General features: G+C 42.1%; 2 protein-coding genes across 3 annotated transcripts; both read right to left on the bottom strand.

Moving 5' to 3' along the window:
• Positions 1-432: 432 nt before the first annotated feature.
• Positions 433-2,491, bottom strand: LOC102402730 (spindlin-2). Of its 2 annotated transcripts, none has more exons than XM_006067371.3 (2): positions 2,015-2,491; positions 433-1,386 (listed from the first exon to the last, which is right to left on the bottom strand). In XM_006067371.3, the coding sequence occupies exon 2, from the start codon at positions 1,379-1,381 to the stop codon at positions 605-607; it is 777 nt and encodes a 258-aa protein (XP_006067433.1). In that variant the 5' UTR covers positions 1,382-1,386; positions 2,015-2,491; the 3' UTR covers positions 433-604. The 2 variants fall into 2 exon arrangements, with proteins under 2 accessions (XP_006067433.1, XP_006067434.1); XM_006067372.3 differs by having other exon boundaries at positions 433-1,383; positions 2,015-2,489.
• Positions 2,492-12,796: 10,305 nt separating this feature from the next.
• LOC102402403 (spindlin-2-like) lies at positions 12,797-14,484 on the bottom strand. The gene is made up of 2 exons (XM_006067370.3): positions 14,365-14,484; positions 12,797-13,747 (listed from the first exon to the last, which is right to left on the bottom strand). Exon 2 carries the CDS (start codon positions 13,743-13,745, stop codon positions 12,969-12,971), a length of 777 nt encoding a protein of 258 aa, XP_006067432.1. The 5' UTR covers positions 13,746-13,747; positions 14,365-14,484; the 3' UTR covers positions 12,797-12,968.
• Between the last annotated feature and the right edge of the window lie 8,108 nt (positions 14,485-22,592).

Raw genomic sequence — 22,592 nt, 5'->3', positions numbered from 1 at the left:
TGTCTTTCTCTCCCTTGCTCTGGACCTCTTCTAAACATCTTTGTGTCCCTCTTTACTCAATTTATCCTGTCCGTTTTTCCTCTTAGCCCCAAGATTTCACTCTCCCTGTTATTCTTCACCCTCTTCCAGTTGGCTGCCTCCCACTCTTAGGTCACCCTCCCCTTAGGAGCCTCTCCATTCCCAGCCCCTTCCCACATCCTTTCTTAAGCAGCCACCTTCCCTTTTCCTTTCCCCCACAGCCCATCTCTAGTTCATTCTCCTCTCCTCTCCCTAGCCCAAACCAGCTAAGTCCTATCCCATTTTTATTTGGCTGATTATGATAGTAGCTGCAATTTATTCACAGCCTGAATTTTACAGCTGCTCCTTCCTTTCTTGTTCCATCCACCAAACACACCCAACCTTTTCAACATGAAAAATTCCTTACACACAGCATTTCATGACCACATACATTTGTATTTCTTAGAACAAGACAATACTTATGCTGGCAAAGATGTTGAATCAACATGGACCCTAAAGCTTTCAATACACTGAAAAGCAACATTATCTTGCATGTCTACAAAGTACGCATTTGTTTTCACAAATGTGGCAAAGTTTATCCTGACAGTTAGGACTTTTTCACCAAATCATAGACATAGATATGGAAATCATCATCAAACTTGATGAAATACACAGAGGGTTTGGCTTCCACTTGGTGAATGACCATTCCGATCCGTTTGGAGCCATCTTCTTTGGTATATTCCACATGTTTACCTATCAGACCATCTACAACTCCTCCTGGCTCCCTTTCTGCGAGAGGAGACTCATTGGACTCTGGCATGATACGGAGGTCTCCTTCTTTATAATCATCTAGAAGTTGGTACATGTACAAGACAGGGTCTTTCTCATAGGTAATATAAAACCAGGCTTTCATGATTGGTGCTTGGGCTAAGACCATTCCTCTCCATTCATCCTTAGAACCATGCTCATCCTCAAACATATGTTCCACAGCTTTACCAATTATGGTATTTGCAAGGTTTGCATCACTGACTTGAGTTGATGCCACCCTGTCAGAAAGAATTTTAAGAGACAAAACTCTTTCATCTCTGTGAAGTTCCAGTCCATAGACACAGTCAATTCCATCATATTTCACCAGATAAAGAGAAGGATTTATAGGCACCTGATCCAGAACAGTTCCTTTCCACTGTGTGATGGGTTCATCACCTTCCTTCCATCCATGTGAAATTCTGCAGCCCACAATGTTCCTGCGGGGCTGGGACGAATGTCTGCCTCTCTGCTTCTTTTGGGAGGCTTTTTTCTTCATCATGTTTGCAGACCCAGTGGCCTTTCCTGCAACAGCCCTGGTTTGCTGCCCTTCGGCCTCCTGTGAGTTGGGGGTTTTCATGTCTGCTGGAGGAGGAGAGAAGATAAGAGAGAAACATTGAATATGCCATAAGGTGAAGTTCTGCCGACAGCGACGTCTCCATGTGCCCTGCGCCAGCGCCTAAAATTTCCCCATAAGCCTGGCAGTAATGCTGGAAATCCTGGCTGTGTGCCTGAAAGTGCTCTCCCTTTTAGGTTCCCTGAGGCTGTGGTGAAAGGCGGCAGCGACAGCGGCAGCGGCAGCAGCAGTGGTGCTGCCTGGGTTTAGAAACTCTGCAGGAGGGGGCAGACTACGTCCTTGTTCAGAGACCTCAGCCTCTGTCACCGCCACTGACGCCCACTCTGAATCCCCTGCAAAACCCCATATCCCTCCACAGCCCTGACCCACATGCCCTCACTCACTGTCGTCCTGCTCAGAACACCCCAGTAGTCTGCTACTCACATGCCCCCTGTCTACCTCCACTCGCTTTCTTGGCCCCCAGTGCCCTCGGCTCCCTGTGCTCATCTTCAATATCTTGCCTGCTTCCTAACGCTATGCCCCTTTCCTATTGCCCTTGCACTCCCCCTTCCCACCCTAGCCTCACCCGGCGCCTGCCTCCACCCCTTATCTCTGGCAGGAATCCATCCCAAACCCCTTCTCTGTCCCGGCGCCCACCAATGGCCTTTCCTTTCCTGGCGTCCACCGCCGGGATCTCAGGCTTCACGTGTGCAAATTGGACACCTCGCAGCTTCCTTTACAGTGAGTCTGTTTGCAAGCAGGATAGGCAGGCGATGAGCTGGGTGCTTGCAACAGCTGGGAGGGGAGGATCCTTAGTCGAGGAGCTCTTTCAGAAGGGCGGAGGAGTAGGAGAGGAGGATGGCGGCGGTGTCTTCAGCACTCTGTTCTGAGGCCCTCCGCCTCTTTCTTGGTGGCGGCTGCCCCTCTGCGACATCGGGATCCCACCAGCCGCTACTGGTGCAGTAGTCTCCTCCCTTTTTCCGTAGCGCAGCTTCCTGCCAGGAGAGAAGCCTCCCCTTCCTGCCAAACACCGCCTGCCCCACCTCAACTCTTAAGCCCACCACTGCTCTGAGCATGGGAGGTGCTACTTGTCTCCCGATCCCGCCCCTTTTCCAAATCTGAAGCAGCTGGGCTTGTAATCCTTCTCCCTATTGCCCCCTCCTCTTTCCTCCCCGTTTCAGGGTCCTGTTTCTCCTGTGCACCTCCACCTCCATCCTGTAAGCGTCCCTGTTTCATCTGCTTTCCATCTACTAGGAATTTGTCTTTACTTTCCCCCAGTGCACTTATGTAGTTATTTTTCATACTAAAATGTGCCTTTCCTATCATTTACAAGGATTTTTGGTAGAAAGGGAGAAATGTGCTCAGTCTGCCATCTTGACCCAATCTCTATGTAAGCTTTCCTTGTAAGTAAGTGTGTGAGCTCAGTGGTGTGTGACTCTTGGAGTCCCCATGGATTGTAGCCCACCAGGCTGCTCTGTCAATGGAATTTTCCGGGCAAGAATACTGGAGTCAGTTGCAATTTCGGACTCCCTTCCCGACCAAAGTTTGGAACTCCTGCATTAGCTGGCAGTTTCTTTACCACTAGAACAACCTTACTGGTTGGACTTACTGGTTGGACTTGATTTCTTAAGTCCCCTTTCTTTTACTTTTACTCTATTGCAAATGAATTTCCTTCACAATGTTAACATTGTGGAAATTTTGGAAAATTGATATGAAGAAAACAATCAGCTGCAATTCTAGCTCTCATTCCCTAGGGTTCCCAGTCATATACTACCACTCATTATTTGTTTTGTCATTTTTTCTAGGATCTTACAAAACTAAGATCACTTTGCATAGGCAAGTTAATACTGTTTTTTTTTCCTTATTGATTATGCATTTTCTTAAAATATTAAATATTCTGAAAACCATTATTTCTCTTATTCATTCATCAAATATTTATTGAGCACCTACTGCATGTATGGCCTTTGGTTGATGAAACTCAGTTTTACAGGGGCCACAATTTAATTTCTCCCATTACTGAACATTGGGATTATGTTTCCACAATAGCTGGTAATTTAGTCTATCAGAAAAGAGAGCTTCATAAAAAAATAAGTTTATAAGAACCAATTAGATAAAATGATGGAGAATCAATGAAGAATTATTCTTTAAGGAATGCTGGAATGATTCTTTAAAAATTTGAAGGAAAAATTTTACACTAAATTTATTCTAATATCAATAGATTTATTAAAATGTAAAATGCAACAAAATAACTCAAAACCAACTAAACAAACTCAATGTTTAGTGGTTATTAAATACATATAATATCTGAATCAAGTGATAGATTGAATGTTAACAAAGCAACAAAGCTTAAAATAATTACTAAAAAGGAAAGATCAATAAAAATCTGATTCAATTATCAAAGTATAAAATATTAATATTGATTATGAAAAAAATTCATATCTAAAACTGATGCAAATAAAAGTTCATACAATTTTTTTAATAGAAAGCAAATTTCAGACATGCTTTAGTTCATGGGAGAGTTTATTTCCAGCTAACTTTTATTCCTTGGAGTCCCAACCAAAAATTAATGGGATTTGCCAGGACTCTGGATTCCAATTATCCTTAGCTTCAATAGGGTGTCATAACCTCTTCTGAGATAAGCCTTTCAGCAGTTCCCTCTAGAGTGGTTAAACTTCCTCAGTGAGAAAACATCCACCAAATTCTCTGTCTCTTGGACCTGTTGTCCTCCATATCTTGGTTGGGAAATTATTTCCTATCATCTTACTTTTCATATCAACTATTTATAATAGCTCCACACTGGAAATCACCCAAATTTCCATAAATGGTAGATGGCATATTTGTGGTATATCCATTCATACAATGGACTATCATACAGGATTGAGAATGAGTAAACTACAACTGCATGCAACAATTTGAATGAATCTCACAAATATGTTGTTAAAAAGAAGAAACAAAAGGGCACACGTTTTCTTTCCAATTTATTTAAGTTTCAAAAATCAATAGTCTATTATCTTAAAATTTAAAAAAAAGCAGTTATTCTTACAAGGATGTTTTCAAAATAGATGGTAACAATTCACATTTCACTGGTAATTGATGAAAGAATGCATGGAGGCTTTTAAAAAATTTTCCTCCTTTCCATTTTTATTAATAAATTTTAAGAGCTTTATTGAGGTATAATGACCTACAATAAACTTTCATTTTTAAAGTGTACAATTTGATGAGTTTGACACAGGCATACATCCATGAAACCATACCCACAGTGATGATAGTGAACAAATCCAAATCCTTAACTTTCCTCATACCCCCTTGTTTATCCCACCATCCCACACTTACTTACTGCCTCCTCTGCTTATCTGCTTGCTGTCACTGTAGGTTGAATTTCATTTTCTACAATTTTTAAAATTTGTAGGGGGATATAGTTGTTTTGCAATGTTGTTAGTTTCTACTGTACAGCAAAGTGAATCAGCTATTCATATACAGATATGCCCTCTTTTTTTTTTTTTATTTCCTTCCCATTTAGGTCACCACAGAGCACTGAGTGGAGTTCCCTGACTTATACAGTGGGTTGTCATTAGTTATCTATTTTATATATAGTATCAATAGTTATATATGTCAGTCTCAATCTCCCAACTCATCCAAGCCCTGTTTCTCCCCTTTGGTATCCATACATTTGCTCTCTGTATCTGTATATCTATTTCTGTTTTGCAAATAAAATGATCTATGCCATTTTTCTTGATTCCACATAGATGTGCTAATATTTTTTTTCTCTTTTTGACTTCACTCTGTATGACAGTCTCTAGGTCCATCCATGTCTGTGCAAATGACCCAGTTTCATTCTGTTTTAGGACTGCATAACATTTGACACAATGGAGACATATTTTAACATGTATATATAGCAAGAATGATTCATAAGGATGATATGCAGCAAAATGTGTTGAATTGTAACACATTGCAGCCTAGCATTCAATCACACTTTTTCTGGTAATAATATGTCCTTCTTCCTCTTGGGAACAACCTAAATCTGACCTTTCAGAGCACTGAAATACTGTCCAAGTGACTGTTTTATGACGAGGTATACAACCTAGTCAGAGTCAATGAAGCACAATGCTATTTCTGCACAAACTGCTGGGTGTGAAGTAAATGATCTTGTCCACTGGACATGAGTGAACCTGAGAGGATATGAAGATCGAGCTGCTCTATTTACCCTACAATGGTCTGGAGACTGAGGACAAAGCTGCACAGAGACGAGATCACAGCAAAACTAGGCAAAAGAGGGAGACTGTTGTCCTAATGACACATTCTGTACCTATAGGTGGTCATGGCCACTGATTTCCCAATATTCATCCCACTCTAAAAGTTTATTCTAAGCTATTCATGGTAATGCTACTCCCCCTGCAAGTGGTTGGCTTAGCATTTGGCATATGATCTAATCTTGGCCAATTAAACATGATAAGGTACTTCTGAGGAAAAAAAAAATTATTCTTAAGGGAAACAGAAAATGGTGTTTCCTTTTCTTCTTTAGGGCAATGCTATTTCTGTATATGACCGTTGGAATCAGTAACCAGCCTGAGGACAAAACCAGCACATTGAATATGGCTTAGGAGGAAATGAAAATACTCTGAGCTCTTTGTCATTTCATTTAGCTTCTGATCATACCATTCCTGGAGTCCTAGTTCTGACTCCAAGTTATGAGATAAGAAACTTCTTTATAAGTAAAGCAATTTGAGTCTGGGTTTTAATAATAACAATACTTGAAATGGAAGGTATCTGAAATGGCAGAGTCTGTTTAATAAATGTATGTGCATCTGTGTTTTACACATAAAAATACACTCATACATAAAAAATAGTAAGTCTTATGTAGGATTAAGAATAAATAAAATTTGAAGGTAGAAGTTAAATTTAAAATTTGCAAACTCTTAGCATGTAACTTTATATTTTTTTGAGTGGCTTAATGGAATTTATTTACTTACATGAATTATAATGTATAAAATCTGCAAATTAGCTATATATATATTTATATCAGTATAATCAAACTTTACAAAATACTTCAAATCTTATTTTTCTAGACAAAGCAGAACACTTGAAATTTTACATTTCTTAAAAGTATTTTCAGTGAATTTGACTTTTAACTTTTACTTCATATGAGAAAATAAGTTTTAACTAGTGGTTAGATGTTCATTCATATATTATTGACATTTTTTCTTTTCATCATTTGACATAATAAAGGACATGCTGAATAAATTTTGTAGAATTAAATAAATACTATTTTTATTTAACTCTCAAAGCCCAAGTCATACACAAGGACATAGAGGACAATATATAAAGGCCTTCAATGGCAGCCAATAGGCTCACATAGGTCACTTCTCAAGATATGACTTCAGAAATGAGCAATGATTTGAAAGCCTTCCAGTCACAGCCATTATTTTTGCTAGTATTTTGTAACACTGATCTCGCATACACCTTGTATATTTCTATAAACTCAATGTCAATGTTGCTCATGCTATATCTGAGAAAACCCAGTGAGAGTAATTGAATTCTAAAGAATAAGATTTTTTTCAGATACAGTTGAGCTTTGGAAGGCCACAAACCATTCTAAAGCTAAGACTTTCTTTTTCACCTCCCAAACAAAGAGTCATTTTCTTCCCCTTTGTGGGCAATATCATTCTGGTTGAGAATTCGTGATCTAGAGCTTGCAGGGTAAAGCAAGGAGATTGGGTTGTATGTCAACTGTAATAGGAAGCTTTTGGAGAATTTTAAGCGAGGTGATATAATCTCAATTATATTTTTAAAATCTCACTCCAGCTATTATGTTGAGAATTGAAAGGAAAGCAAGGAGATCTTCATTCCCAACACTCAATTTAATCAAGCTTAAGGTTTTATTATTATTATTACTTTTTGCTCAGTTGTGTCCAACTCTTTGTGACCCCATGCACTGTAGCCTACAAGGCTCCTCCCTCCATGGGATTGTCCAGGCAAGAGTACTGGAGTAGGTTGCCATTTTCCTTCTCCAGGGGATCTTCCTGACCCAGGGATCGAACCTGGATCTCCTGTATTCCAGGCAAAAGCTTTAACCTCTGAGCCACCAGGTTTTATATTCTACACTAAATCCTTTAGTTACTGAGATAACACATTTCTCTCCCTATCTGCCAAAGCATCAAGTCATATGCTTACTGCTTTTGTTTTCAGTTTGTTCTTCATCATTGGTTCTGGGGTTTTTCTCACAATCTTTAAAGTTCAGCTATAAATTTAAAAGGAGAGCTTTCATATTTCATCCAACATTTTAAAGTGATTTAATAGAAGAGTTTTCCTCTACCTACACTTTATTCTTTTTTAAGCCTGTGGGTTCATTAGCCACTCTTTTAGTCAACTAGTTGTGCACTTCTTTCCCTTCATGATGGATACAAGAAGATTACAGGGGAGTCAGAGGAGTCATGCCCATATTTTGTGAGAGCCCTCCTTCAATACCTACTGTTTTTTCTTTAATGAGTGAGCTAGGTGGTTCATGGCTTATTTCAGAATCCTCTCAAATTGATATTAAAAATGACATTAAAGCCACACTTAAACATTAATTCTTTAAACTATAACACATTGCAAATTATGCCCAGGTATGTTGTACAACATATTAACAGTACAAGGCAAGAAATGTTGGGTGAGATGGATGAAAGGAGTCACTACGTACAAACTTCCAGTTATGTGTCATATAGACATAATGTACAGCAATGTGACTCTAGTTAATAATATTTTATTGCATATTGAAAGCTGCTAAGAGAGTAGAGCTTAAAAATTCTCATCAAAAGGAAAACTATGAATGATGAATATTAACTGGACTACTGTAATCATTTTGCAATATATGCAAAATCAAAATATTGCACACCTGAGACTAAATAATATTATATGCCAATTATATACCTCAGTAAAAAGAAATATTATTTTTTGAAAATAAAATGCAAGTTATTTTTGCAGACCCTCATTCCCCTTACTTCACATCTCCCAATAACTTCTATAATGTGAGTTTGATAGGATGGATATATGAGAAACCTTTTGAGTTGTTTCTTGTAGTTATCTCTTTTAGGCACAATCTAATCAACTTTAAGACAGAGTAAACTTTAGACTTGCAGTGGTATCCAGCTTTGCCTGTGATTGAGTGAAGTATGAGGAAGTACCTGTGGCCTCAGAGCTAAGCATGTCCTCCAAGCCAGCTTTATCAATTATAAAGGAAATATTTTGACCTCCATTTGTGTCATTATTGTGTCTGTTCCTCAAATGGTTAAAAACTTGCAAGGAGAAAAGGGGCTTTATTTATTTGTCTTTTGGAACCTCAATCCAAACATTATGTTGAGCTGTGGAACAATTTCAATCTGCAAGTGAAGGAGCAACAATTATAGATAAGCCATGGCCTGGCATTATTTCTTCAAGATAAATAGAGGACCTGGATAATTAGAGGATGTACTGTCATCTCTAAAACATGAAAGAAAACCTTTGGTATTCCAAATGTTTGTAAGTGCCTCTGGTAATAACCTGGAGGAAAGGGTTGGGAGATTCTGACAGTATTCCTTTAAATGTAATGCATGCCCAAACCAAGACTGATTGTGTGACTCCCATTAGTAATTAATCACTAGTACCATACCTACATCCATTTTAACTCAGAAAGGAAAATATCATCTGGGCTTGGGGAAGGAGGATGGAATGTTATCTAGGCAATGCACTTAAAACAATGTTACATTACTATAGGCACTTTTACTAATAAGAAAATTCAAGACCTGTCCAAAACCCGCCTCCTTTTGAAGAGTCAGTTATGTTAAATTCTTTACTAACTGATTTAAACCAATGATAAACTCTGTTGGGGGTACCTTCTGCCCATTATCATGAGAGCAACTATTAGTTCTTATCTGGTTACAATAGAAGGACTAGGGAACATTCCAAGGAGGTGAAGCAAAAGTAGGAATGTATACAGGCTTTCTTGGACAGTTTCTAATTCTCACTTCATCAGCATTATATACTCAATTTAAGGAAGGAAGAGCCCAAATGCTTCATCTATTCTTTCACTTGGGAAATTGTGTGGCTCAAGGATATCAGGAAACCTAATATTGTAAGTGACACCTCTTACATTTCCCTTCAAGCAGATATCTTGTCTAAAGGGCAAATCGGGCATGCTACACTATACTGTAAAATATAGTGAGATAGACCAATTTTGGGCTTTCCTGGTAGCTCAGTGGTAAAGAATCTCCTGCCAATGCAGGAGATGTGGGTATGATTCCTGGGTTGGAAAGGTCCCCTGGAGATGGAAATGGCAACCCATTCCAGTGTTCTTGTATGGGAAACACCATGGACAGAGAATCCTGATAGGCTATAGTCCATGGGGGTCTCAAAAGAATCACACAAGACTTAGCAACTAAACAATCATAAAAACAAGACAAATTTCACATTACACATAGGGATGCCAGACTGCTTTAAACCATATCTGTTACCTGGATTATTGAAAAAGTCACAAAATTATCTCACATTTTCAGTCTGCACCCCATTACAAACTAGTCTCGAGTGTTGCCACAATAAATAATGTGCCTCTGCTTAAAATACTGAATGGTTCCCCATCACACACAGCATAAAAGTCAAATTCCATTCTTCTCCCAGATCCGCATCACTTCTCTGAGCTCTCTTCCTTGGTATTCTCTACCTTGCTCACTCAGTTCCAGCCATGTTGGTATTCTCAATATGGCTTGAACATGTCAGGCCTACTCTTGCCTTGGGCCTCAGCACTTGTTGTCCCTCTTGCTGGAATGTTCCTTCCCTAAACAACCACAGGGCTAGTCCTCTCAATGCCTTCAGGTCTTTACTCAAAAACTGTGCTCTCAGTGAGGCTCTCTCTGGACTCCCTATCTATCGAATTTCAGCCTCCTCCCTGGAATTCCAGTTCCCCCATTCTTTGCTTTATTTTTTCTTTCTTAACATTTATCAGTGTGAAAATACTTTATATTTTACTTTTTGTCTCTTGGCTACTGTCTGTCTCCTACACTACAATGAAAGTTCCATGAGGGTAAGATTACTTTATCTTTTTATGACCATATCCTAACCTCCTGTCTAGAAGACTGCCTGGCAGAGAGCCACCCTGAAGTAAGTATTGGTGAGATGAAGATAAAGCAACCAAAATAAAAACCAAATGGGGTTAAAGTAAGCCAACGGAGGCCTAAGCTACCAATGCAAATGCTTCCAGGGGACATCTGGGCATTTTATGAGCGTGAAGCAGGCCATCCGGGGGCATGGCCTACTCGAGAGAGTATTCTGAGTTTAAAATGGGCTGAGCCTTTCCTTAGAGTCAACTGCTTGTGTCCTTGTTGGAATGCGGGCCTCAACCCTTGGTCTATCGTTTTGTTTTCTCAGGCAAGCCAAGAATGTGGATTTTTGAAATGTGAAATCCCCCAAACGTCTATATAGCTAATTTTAAAACGGAGAATGATAAAAATATGATTGACCAACCAAAATATGACAGTGGGCTGAAACTGGCCCATGAGTGGCCTGCAGGTGTTTGCTAGACTGAATTATGTGATGTATGAAAGAAAACCTATCCCTGCTCTGGTGAGGTGGGCTTGTCTTGTGGAATTCTTGAGGCAAACAGCTTCAGATCATGTTGGGTGGAGAGAATGAACTGAAATTACCAACTTCTTTCCACTCTGGGAAGCTCCCTGCCTCCCCCTCTACCTGCTATGCCTGGAGTTATTGGCCAGAAGAGAGACACCAGAATTGTTTCTTTGAGGGCAGTGAAGGGTGTGTAGTGGGAAAACCAGAGAGAGTTTTGAAGCTTTTCCCACAGCTGAACTGGGAGAAGGAAAGAAAGAGAAGGACAAAGACCCATGTATTGGGACACCATACCTCAGAGGGAATTTATTGCGAATTACCACACCCTCTTCCCACCATCCACCTATGTGGCACTATACAGTGGAAGGACTTAGTTATACAAAGTCACATCTCCCTGCTGAACTGCCCATGCCACCTATCTCACCTGGAAATAGAACTGCACACATTTCCAGCACAGTTCCCTGTGTGCTTGAAGTGGGCAAGACTAGTCAGGAGGTACCGTGAAGGGTCAGTAGGCACTGGTTTTGTTGGGATATTGCCAGAATGGGGTTTCTGGAGGCAGCAGACCTCCATCTGGTGAAGCACGGGCAGGGGGACAGGGGTGGGATACCTGTGGTTTCAGGCAGGGGCTGAGAGAAGCGCGGGCAGTCAAGTATTCCCCATGCCCTGGAGAGAAACCTTAGGCTCAATCCTTTGTTGCTTCTCTTCTGTAAGGATGCAAGGCATAGCCCCGGAGGATGAAGAGCAGTGAGAGGAGTGCAATACCTGGGTCGAGCAAGTTTCCATTTTTCTGGATAAAATGCTTTCCAAATGCAAGGTGGCACATCTCTTATGTTCTGAGAACTCCACTAACTCATTCTTGAAAAAATCGTTTATTCCGTGTAGGGGAAGTGAACCAAGAACTTCAGGCCTGAGATTTCTTGATCCTGGGTCCTCTGGAAACTACGAGGAAACTGCCCACAGCCCCTCTGCTATGGAGCACCATGCAGTGCGTTTAAGCTGAGGGCTGGGCTCTGCTCAGCAGGTGTGGCATGATGTCCCTGATATAATAAAAGTCTTTTAAGTATAAACTTGGTTCCTGCTTAACTCTTGAGACTGTCCTGTCAAAATTCCCCTCTAGGGAAGCTCCAATCCATGTGGTTTGTTTGTTGCCACATCCTTTGTGCACAGAGCTAGGGAGGGCAACTTGGATACTGCCAGAGGGCCTAGTTTTCTTGGGTCTTTCCATCTCTCATAGGCTCCACACCTCATACCCTTTTTTCTCTGTTCTCACTCCCTCTGTCAGTCTTTCTTCTTAGAATTCCTCCTTCCTCAGTGTCCCTTCCCTTCTGGAGTGTCCCTTTAGTCTCTCCTCTGATCTCTGCCAACTTTGTCTTTCTCTCCCTTGCTCTGGACCTCTTCTAAACATCTTTGTGTCCCTCTTTACTCAATTTATCCTGTCCGTTTTTCCTCTTAGCCCCAAGATTTCACTCTCCCTGTTATTCTTCACCCTCTTCCAGTTGGCTGCCTCCCACTCTTAGGTCACCCTCCCCTTAGGAGCCTCTCCATTCCCAGCCCCTTCCCACATCCTTTCTTAAGCAGCCACCTTCCCTTTTCCTTTCCCCCTCAGCCCATCTCTAGTTCATTCTCCTCTCCTCTCCCTAGCCCAAACCAGCTAAGTCCTATCCCATTTTTATTTTCTTTTTTAAATATAAATTTATTTATTTTAATTGTAGGTTAATTACTTTACAATATTTTTATTTGGCTGAATATGATAGTAGCTGCAATTTATTCACAGCCTGAATTTTACAGCTGATCCTTCCTTTCATGTTCCATCCACCAAACACACCCAACCTTTTCAACATGAAAAATTCCTTACACACAGCATTTCATGACCACATACATCTTTATTTGTTAGAATAAGACAATAGTTATGATGGCAAAGATGTTGAATCAACATGGACCCTAAAGCTTTCAATACACTGAAAAGTAACATTATCTTGCATGTCTACAAAGTACGCATTTGTTTTTACAAACGTGGCAAAGTTTATCCTGACAGTTAGGACTTTTTCACCAAATCATAGACATAGATATGGAAATCATCATCAAACTTGATGAAATGCACAGAGGGTTGAGCTTCAACTTGGTGAATGACTATTCCTGTCTGTTTGGAGCCATCTTCTTTGTTATATTCCACATGTTTACCTATCAGAGCATATACAACTTCTCCTGGCTCCCTTTCTGCGAGACGAGACTCATTGGACTCTGGTATGATATGGAGATCTCCTTCTTTATAATCATCTAGAAGTTGGTATGTGTACAAGACAGGATCTTTCTCATAGGTAATATAAAACCAGGCTTTCATGATCGGTGCTTGGGCTAAGACCATTCCTCTCCATTCATTCTTAGAACCATGCTCATCCTCAAACATATGTTTCACAGATTTACCAATTATGGCATTTGCAAGGTTTGCATCACTGACTTGAGTTGATGCCACCCCGTCAGAAAGAATTTTAAGAGACAAAACTCTTTCATCTCTGTTAAGTTCTAGTCCATAAACACAGTCAATTCCATCGTATTTTATCAGATAAAGGCAAGGATTTACAGGCACTTGATCCAGAACAGTTCCTTTCCACTGTGTGATGGGTTCATCACCTTCCTTCCATCCATGTGAAATTCTGCAGCCCACAATGTTACTGCAGGGCAGGGACGAAGGTCTGCCTCTCTGCTTCTTTTGCAAAGCTTTTTTCTTCATCATATTTGCAGATCCAGTGGCTTTTCGTGAAACAGCCCTAGTTTGCTGCCCTTCGGCCTCCTGTGAGTTGGGGGTTTTCATGTCTGCAGGAGGAGGAGAGAAGATAAGAGAGAAACATTGAATATGCCATAAGGTGAAGTTCTGCCGACAGTGACGTCTCCATGTGCCCCGCGCCAGCGCCTAAAATTTCCCCATGAGCCTGGCAGTAATGCTGGAAATTCTGGCTGTGTGCCTGAAAGTGCTCTTCCTTCTAGGTTCCCTGAGGCTGCGGTGAAAGGCGGCAGCGGCAGCAGCAGTGGTGCTGCCTAGGTTTAGGAAGTCTGCAGGAGGGGGCAGACTACATCCTTGTTCAGAGACCTCAGCCTCTGTCACCGCCACTGACACCTACTCTGAATCCCCTGCAGAACTCCTATACCTCCACAGCCCTGACCCACATGCCCTCACTCACTGTCGTTCTGCTCAGAACACCCCAGTAGTCTGCTACTCACATGCCCCCTGTCTACCTCCGCTCGCTTTCTTGGCCCCCAGTGCCCTCGGCTCCCTGTGCTCATCTTCAATATCTTGCCTGCTTCCTAATGCGATGCCCCTTTCCTATTGACCATTGCACTCCCCCTTCCCACCTTAGCCTCACCGGTGCCTGCTCCACCCCTTATCTCTGGCAGGAATCCATCCCAACCCCCTTCTCTGTCCCTGCACCCACCAATGGCCTTTCCTTTCCTGGCGTCCACCGCCCGGATCTCAGGCTTCACCTGTGCAAATCGGACACCTCGCAGCTTCCTTTGCAGTGAGTCTGTGTGCAAGCAGGATAGGCAGGGGATGAGTTGAGTGCTTGGGATGGGCGGATCCTTTAGGGAGGAGCTAATTCAAAAGGGTGGGGCTCGGGTAGGTGAGGAGGTAGTGGTGTTTTCAGAGCTGTATTCTGCCTCCTTGTTGTTGGTGATGGCCCCCTCTGAAACATATGCCTCCATCAGTGCTATTGATGATGTATTTTCCTCCCTCTTTCTGTACAGGACTGGGATCTTAGTTTCTTGTTAATGAAGTTTGACCCCTTTTATCCTCAGCCCTATTCTGCCATATATCATCCCTTGCTTTGGAGGCACTCCAAGCGGCTCCTCTCCTTCCAAATTTAAATATCTGGAAATGATAGGTGGTCCTTTCCTTTGCAGGTTCTTCCAACTTCACCCCATCAGACTCTCTAACTCTACCCCTCAGCTGCCCTGCTAGAATGCCTGTTTATTCTCCACACATTCTTAACATTTTTTTTCAGACACACAAAATTCATGCAAAACATATATATGGGTACAGAAATCCTTTATATTCATATACATATTTATGTGCATACATATTTTTCTATGTATTTCTGATATTCATTTTCAAAGATACATAATCTTAAATACACACCTCTATTCAATCATATAACACATAGACATTTTTGGTATACAACTACACAGATATAAAATAATAAGAATTTCTCCAAAGCTGATGTAGCATCTTGTTCTGTTGGAGAAGTCTCTTGAGAGTTAGGAGATCAAACCATTCAATCCTAAAGGAAATCAATATTGAATATTCGTTGGAAGGACTGATGCTGAAGCTCCAAAAAAGTAGAATAGGCATTGTGTGATTAAAAAAAGATTTTTAAATTGCTTTTATTTTTAAATTCATTTATTTATATTAATTGGAGTATAATTAGTTTACAATATTTTGATGATATTTTGCCATATGTCAATATAAATCGGCCATGGGTATACATGTGTCTCCCTGATCCTGAATCCCCTCACACCCCCTCCCCACCCTGTCTCTTTATGTTGTCCCAGAACACTGGCTTTGGGTGCCCTGCTTCATGCATCGAACTTGCACTAGTCATCTATTTTACATATGGTAATGTATATGTTTCAATGCTATTCTTTCAAATTGGTCAGAATGACCATCATTCGAACATCTACAAACAATAAATTCTGGAGAGGGTGTGGAGAAAAGGGAACCCTCTTACGCTGTTGGTAGGAATGCAAACTGGCACAGCCATTATAGAGAATAGTGTGGAAATTCCTTAAAAAAGTGGAAATAGAACTGCCATATGACCCAGCAATCCCACTCCTGGGCATACACACTGAGGAAACCAGAATTGAAAGAAACACATGTTCCCCAATGTTCATCACAGCACTGTTTACAATAGCTAGGACATGGAAGCAACCTAGATGTCCATTGGTAGATGAATGGATAAGGAAATTGTGGTACATATACACCATAGAATATTACACAGATATAAAAAATAATGCATTTGAATTACTTCTAATGAGGTGGATGAAACTGGAGCCTATTACAGAGTGAAGAACATCAGAAAGAGAAACACAAATATAGTATATTAATGCATTTATATGGAATTTAGAAAGACTGTAATGACGACCCTATATGCAAGGCTGCAAAAAAGAAACAGATATAAAGAACAAATTTTTGGACTATGTGGGAGAAGCTGAGGGTGGGATGATTTGAAAGAATTGCATTGAAACATGTATAATACCATATGCAAAATAGATAACCAGTGCAATTTTGATGCATGAAGCAGGGCACTCAAAACCAGTGCTCTGGGACAACTCAGACGGATGGGGTGGGGAGGGAAGTGAGACAGGGTTTCAGGATGCAGGAACACATGTGCACCCATGGCTGATTCATATTGATGTATGGCAAAAGCCACCACAATATTGTAAAGTAATTACCCTCAAATTAAAGTAAATTACTTAATTAAAAAAATTGATACTACTGTTTTAAAACTGTGATAAAAAGAAAAGTCTTATTTGACTTTTAATATTGGGGACCAGTACAGAGTCCTTTTTTGCCCATTTAACATTAGGTAGTGTAGTAATATCAAATTCTGACCGACCATGACTTAAACACATCCACGGGGTGAAGAAGGTTGTAAGGAATCCTATTTCCAGTGCCTGAATGCTTCGCTGAAGCCGTTTAAACTGTCCAGGAGGAGTACAGCTGGTCTTCTCTGGGGTGTATTTTGGACAAGTGGGCCAGGTGGTTTCAAAGAAGATATACAGCTAATAATAGCTAAGTTGACACAAGCATGATACACATCATACAGCGTAAGGGAGCTACAGATGAAAAGAATAGGGTAGCACCACGCACCTGTGGGAAAAGACCCTGATGCTGGGAAAGACTGAAGGCAACAGGAGAAGAGGGTGACAGAGAATGAGATGGGTTGATAGCATGACCGATGCAGTTGAAAGGAATCTGAGCAAGCTCTGGGAGAGAGTGAAGGACAGGGAAGCCTGGCATGCTGCACTCCATGGGGTCAAAAAGAGTTGGATATGATTTACCGACTGAGCAACAAGAACACACACCTATTAGAACTGCTCCCTCCCTCCCCACTCACCCAAATGAAAACACCAAATACTGGAGGCTGGGAAACAATACCAACTTTAACTCATTGCTGAAAGAACACATTTGCTGCCTCTCAAGAAAGAGATTGTCAGTATTTTCCGAAGCTAAGCAGGCCTCACACCTTGAGATCCATTGAGGTAGGCACTTTTTGGCCCCTTGTTAGTATTTCCCCACCAATAGGGATTCACAGATGCTATCATTCCATCAGTCGGTAGTAGTTTAATGCAAGTTACAGTGGCTGCGAGGGGGAATTTTAGTCTCCAGTAAAGCTGCGCTGCTATTTGGTCTGACTCGGATCTTTCCCTTTTAATCAAACCAACAGTTGTTTAACCCTCCAGTCTTGCTTTCCCTTCTCTGAGGCTAACTGTCAGGCCCCTCTAGCCAGTTTTTCCAAGTTATAATTTGGGGAAATATCCCTGTGCACCATGACAGAGGCTTGGCTACTGTCAGCTACTTTAATAGCAGCATTCCTTGGGGAAGTATCAGCAAGGTGATTTGATTTGCCATAGGTTCCAGAGCATGAAGTTTAGAATGCCTCGGTAAGGATTGCATCCACTAATCCGTGAACAAAAGCCATCTTAAATTTTGCTTCCCTTGGCAGTTAGGAAGTCGTGTTGTTTCTACACCATTCCAAAGCCATGAGCTACTTTGAAAGCATATCTACTATAAATTTAAATATTGTTTGTTTTGCACTTTGGAGAAGGCAATGGCACCCCACTCCAGTATTCTTGCCTGGAAAATCCCATGGATGGAGGAGCCGGGATGGCTGCAGTCCATGGGGTCGCTGAGGGTTGGACAGGACTGAGTGACATCACTTTCACTTTTCACTTTCATGTATTGGAGAAGGAAATGGCAACCCACTCCAGTGTTCTTGCCTGGAGAATCCCAGGGATGGGGGAGCCTGGTGGGCTGCCATCTATCGGGTCGCAGAGAGTCGGACATGACTAAAGTGACTTAGTAGCAGCAGCAGTAGCAGCAGTTTTGCACTTAAGAAGACACTTGAGAGTCCCCTGGGCTGCAAGGAGATCAAGCCAATCAATCTTAAAGGAAATACACACTGAATATTCATGGGAAGGATTGATGCTGAAGCTGAAGCTCTGGTACTTTGGCCAACTGATGTGAAAAGACCCTGATGCTGAGAAAGATTGAAGACAAAAGGAGAAAGGGCTGGCAGAGGATGAGACAGTTAGATAGCATCAGTGACTCAATGGACATGAACTTGAGCAAAGTGATGGACAGGAAAGCCTGGCATGCTGGAGTCCATGGGGCTGCAGAGAGGCAGACACAACCTAGCGACTGAACAGAACACAAAGTTCAAGCCTGTGTGCCTAATAAGTCACTTCAGTCGTGTCTGACTCTTTGGAACCCCATGGATAGTAGGCCTCCTGGCTCCTCCATCTGCAGGATTCTCCAGGCAAGAACACTGGAGTGGGTTGCCATGCCCTCATCCCAAGCCTGGGTAAGAACAGAGAGCTCATGATTTTCTCTCAAGAAAGTGGAGTAGAAAGACATGTACTCCTCTCCTCCTGAGAGAGCACCAAAAATGCAACTAGCTGTTGAACGACCATTGACAGGAGGATGCTGGAGGGTCATCTCTTGAAACTTTGTCTGCCAAACCTCTGATGAGGGTACAATGCTTCTGGTGATCTCCATTGTCTATGATCTTGAAAACATGAACTTTAGAGAAAAAGTGCCTGAGAGTTCTTCCTCGGGCACCTCCTTCTTACTCTAAAATGACTTCAATAGGCTTCCAAAATCTTGGATTTCACTCTAACATAGGATGCTTTGCCCAGGAGAGGTCTTTCCTGGCATGGGGGCATCAGCGGGGAGGGGGGGTGGAGGGGGGAGGAGGGGAAGGGAAGTGGGCGGGGGAAAGTGGGCAGGGGTTGGTAGAAAGATGCTGAAACTGAAAAAAATCTAACTCTTGATCCAGTGATGCTTTCAGAGAAAGATTTCAGTCAAAGGGAGAAGGGTAAAAATTAATAAAGAGAAACTTCCATTAAGATAGAGTTGGGAGGCCAGAAGGGAAGGCTCTCAGACATGACAGCAGAGCCCAGCAGGAAGAACAAAGACTTCCTCTTCTTGAGTGCTAAGAGCTGAACCAAATAGAGACTGTCAGGGCTCAGTGAATGAAGAGCCACCATACTTCAAAGCCTCAGTCTCCCATAGGCACTGCTTAGTGCAGCCTTCCTAACCTCCCCATTCTTTCAAAGAGTTATCTTCTCCTTTTTAGGGAAGCTTGTGCGTGACTGACCCTGAACTGCAATTCTCTGTTGATCTATAGTAAACTCATTTTTGGTGGAGCAAACCCTGGCAGTCTATTTGTTTTAGGTCAACACAATCTTAACACCAGTCTGGATAAACATGCGCTACCTTAGGGTCGTCTCAGCACTAGCATTCTAGGCCTGGCACCCTTCAGAAGTGAAACGGAAACAAAACAAACAGACAAAACCCACAGCGGGTTTCTTTGATTGGGTCGTCAAATCACGCAGTTGTCATCTCGCCACAAGTGACACAAAATGCCTGACCTGCACAATGGGCTCCCCAGGGGTCGGAAGAGGACCAGAGATTTGTGAGAGAATATTGAGCGAGTGTCCTTAGAAGGCCGTGAATCTTCCCAACCAAGGAAGAGGGGTGGAAAGTGGGTCCACTCCTCACATCCACTCAAACAAGCAAGAGGGTACTCACGGCCGTTTCCTAGAGCTTCAGGTGCGCCTCCATCTCCACTCGGAAGCAGGAGGTACTATGACGTGGTGGCGCGAGGCTGGGGCAAAGGGTATTTGCCCCGCCCCCCGTCCCCCCTAGCTCAAGCTACTTCCGGAACCCAACCTGCCCCCACCCCTCGAGAGCTCACCATCACCATGGCAGCCATCATTTGGTCCTCGTGCCTGTTGTTCCAGGAGATGCCACAGGCCTCTGCAAGACCAGGACCACACCTATTATTCTGCATCCCCAGGTGAATTACGTGAAGTAATGTTAAAAAAACTCTGACTTATTTTTAACCAAAAAAAAAAAAAGATTATCTGAAACTGGGGATGATGTTACATTGCTCACCTGGCTGGTATTTTCCCAATAAAACATTTCATGTTGCCTTTAACTCTTATCACTGTTCTCTGAATTTTTTTAAAGCCTACTAGCCCAAAAATGTATTGACAGTGCTTACAGTCTTTATTTATTGATTGATTTACTTTCAGAATGAGTTTTAACAAAGGTCATACATATTGATCTCTTTACAAGTCATGAATTTAAGACTATTTCTGGACTTAACAAGTTGAACATCTCAGGGTGTTCTAAAGGGGGAAAATGCATGAAGAAAGATGTATCCTCATCTCAGTCATTTCCATCCTCTTCCCCTGCCCCGGAATTAGAGCAATAAGTTGGGAGGGTGGGGCCCAACTACCCACACTTACTCCTTCGCTAGTACTTGGTGTTTTAACTGAGCAAAACACCATGAGCAGTAAAACTGTGAGTCTCTGGAAGCATAATTTGCCTCTTTCGAATTTTATTTTACTTTTTTTTTTTTTTTTTTTTTAAGGGACTCGTTCTAATACCATTGAAGGATACAAATGAAAATGGGCATGAGAGGCTGGGGGTGGTGGACAATGTGGAGATGCTCATCCAAGGGTACAAACGTTGAGTTGTAAGATGAGTAAGTTATGAGGACCTAAGGTACAGCATGGAGACAATTGTTAACAGTACTGTCTTGTATACTTGAAACTCGCTATGAGAGTAGATCATTAATGTTCTCACCATGACAATAACAAGGAAATGTTAATTATGTGAGGGGAAGGATGTGTTCCTTAATCTTATTCTGGGAAAGGTTTTCCAACAGACACCTGTATGAATATTATCATATTGTATAACTTAAACTTAGACGATATCTCTATAAATCTGTCAGGGTGAACCTGAAAGGAAGGAAAACAAGTGTAATTTTTGTTGTCAGCAAGGAAGCATCCCTGGAGCTGAATAGAAGCCTGTAGTCCGTAGTCTTCATCTGTGCTTCCTGGTTGAGTTCTTCCAGGGGGCCTATAGAAGATTCCTGGAAGGCTGAGTAGGTGCAGTTCAGCCCACCTAAATCCCTTGAAACAGAGAAGCTCTGCTTGGGAGTGTCATTCCTATCCTGGTCTTTACTTGAACATGTGGTGGAGTTGATGGAATGGAGGCAGGAGTTGGGTTTGGAGGTGAGGAAAATGAGCCACAGATACTTGAAACCAACAGAGGTCTTTAAAACCTCATGTTACAGATCAAGGACACTGGATTGTAAGTAGCAAGATCCAAATACTTTTCTCATTTACATCCAGAGGCATTTTACACCACATGAAAAGCTAACCTACTGTATTAGGAGATTGAGTATTCAATCACTCATTATGGGTATATATCCAAATCCATTCACACAGAAACAGTGGAGATCCTTCACTCGGAGAATATTTGAGTGCCTTCCTGTGCCAGACACTGTGCCAGGCACTAGGAATTGCATCACAAGGAAGAAGATGGCCCCTTATCTCAAGGAGCCCACAACCTACTGGAGAGAAACCTCAGAGAAATCTGACGGTGGCTACACCATGGAGCGAGTGCTCTGGGGGAGTTAGCACAGGATGTGAGAGGAAACACAGGAGAGGCAGACACTTGAATTTAGAATTCTACCTAGCATTCACCGCCAAACTCCGAATTGATAAAGTCATGTCAACATAGAGCTAGAATTTGTCCATCCAGACTCCTATCCCAGTGCACTTCCCAGGATACCAGCTGATGTCTTCAGAGACTAGCAGAGGGCACCGAAAATCACCAAGCATATGAATTTATACTGATGCACAGCACCAAGTGAGAATAGGGGAAGACTTGAAGTGAGACTAAACATGCTCTGATTAGGCATGAACTCAGGCCCGTCCAGGATGTCTCTTTATGCCAAGTAACAGATACAGATATGGGGCAGGGAGATGTCGTCTGTAGGTACAGGGTTGGGTTCATAGGCTTCTCCCTGCTGAGTGAAGTGTATGCATCAGGAGGCAGCTGTGGATGGGTCAGCCTGGCCCTGGAGGCTTCACTTTGTTGGAATGGAGCACATAAAGGGCCAGACTAAGGATTCTTGAATCTTCCCTGCTCAAAAAGTTTCCTAATAGGGTCCATTAACAGACGTTGACCTGGTGATTGCTGTCTGAGGGTGGAGCAGGGGAGAACTGAAGGGTACAGAGGCTTGTCACAGAGTTATTCGTGCGTAACAAGGGGTGACTATATTTAACTGGCAGCAGGAACGTTCTGCTGATTCCCAACTCTCCAGGATTGAGAACAATTCCAGGAAAATCTCTACTTCTGTTTCATTGACTACACTAAAGCCTTTGACCATGTGGATCACACCAAACTGTGGACAATTCTTAAAGGGACAGGAATAGCACACCAGCTCACCTGCCTAGTGAGAAACCTGTATGCAGGTCAAGAAGCAACAGTCAGAACCTGGCATGGAAGAATGCACTGACTCAACATTGGGAAAGGTGTACATCAAGGCTGTAGATTGTCACTCTGCCTATGTAACTCATATACAGT

The sequence above is a fragment of the Bubalus bubalis genome, chromosome X, assembly GCF_019923935.1.
Source record: "Bubalus bubalis isolate 160015118507 breed Murrah chromosome X, NDDB_SH_1, whole genome shotgun sequence".
In the NCBI taxonomy this organism is placed as follows: domain Eukaryota; kingdom Metazoa; phylum Chordata; class Mammalia; order Artiodactyla; family Bovidae; genus Bubalus; species Bubalus bubalis.
Note: the sequence above shows the minus strand (reverse complement) of the source record. Positions and strands in the feature narration are given on the sequence as shown.

Bases quoted from the DNA above. Each gene is read 5' to 3' on its own strand.
- LOC102402730 (XM_006067371.3), bottom strand. From the start codon at position 1,381: ATGAAAACCCCCAACTCACAGGAGGCCGAAGGGCAGCAAACCAGGGCT.
- LOC102402403 (XM_006067370.3), bottom strand. From the start codon at position 13,745: ATGAAAACCCCCAACTCACAGGAGGCCGAAGGGCAGCAAACTAGGGCT.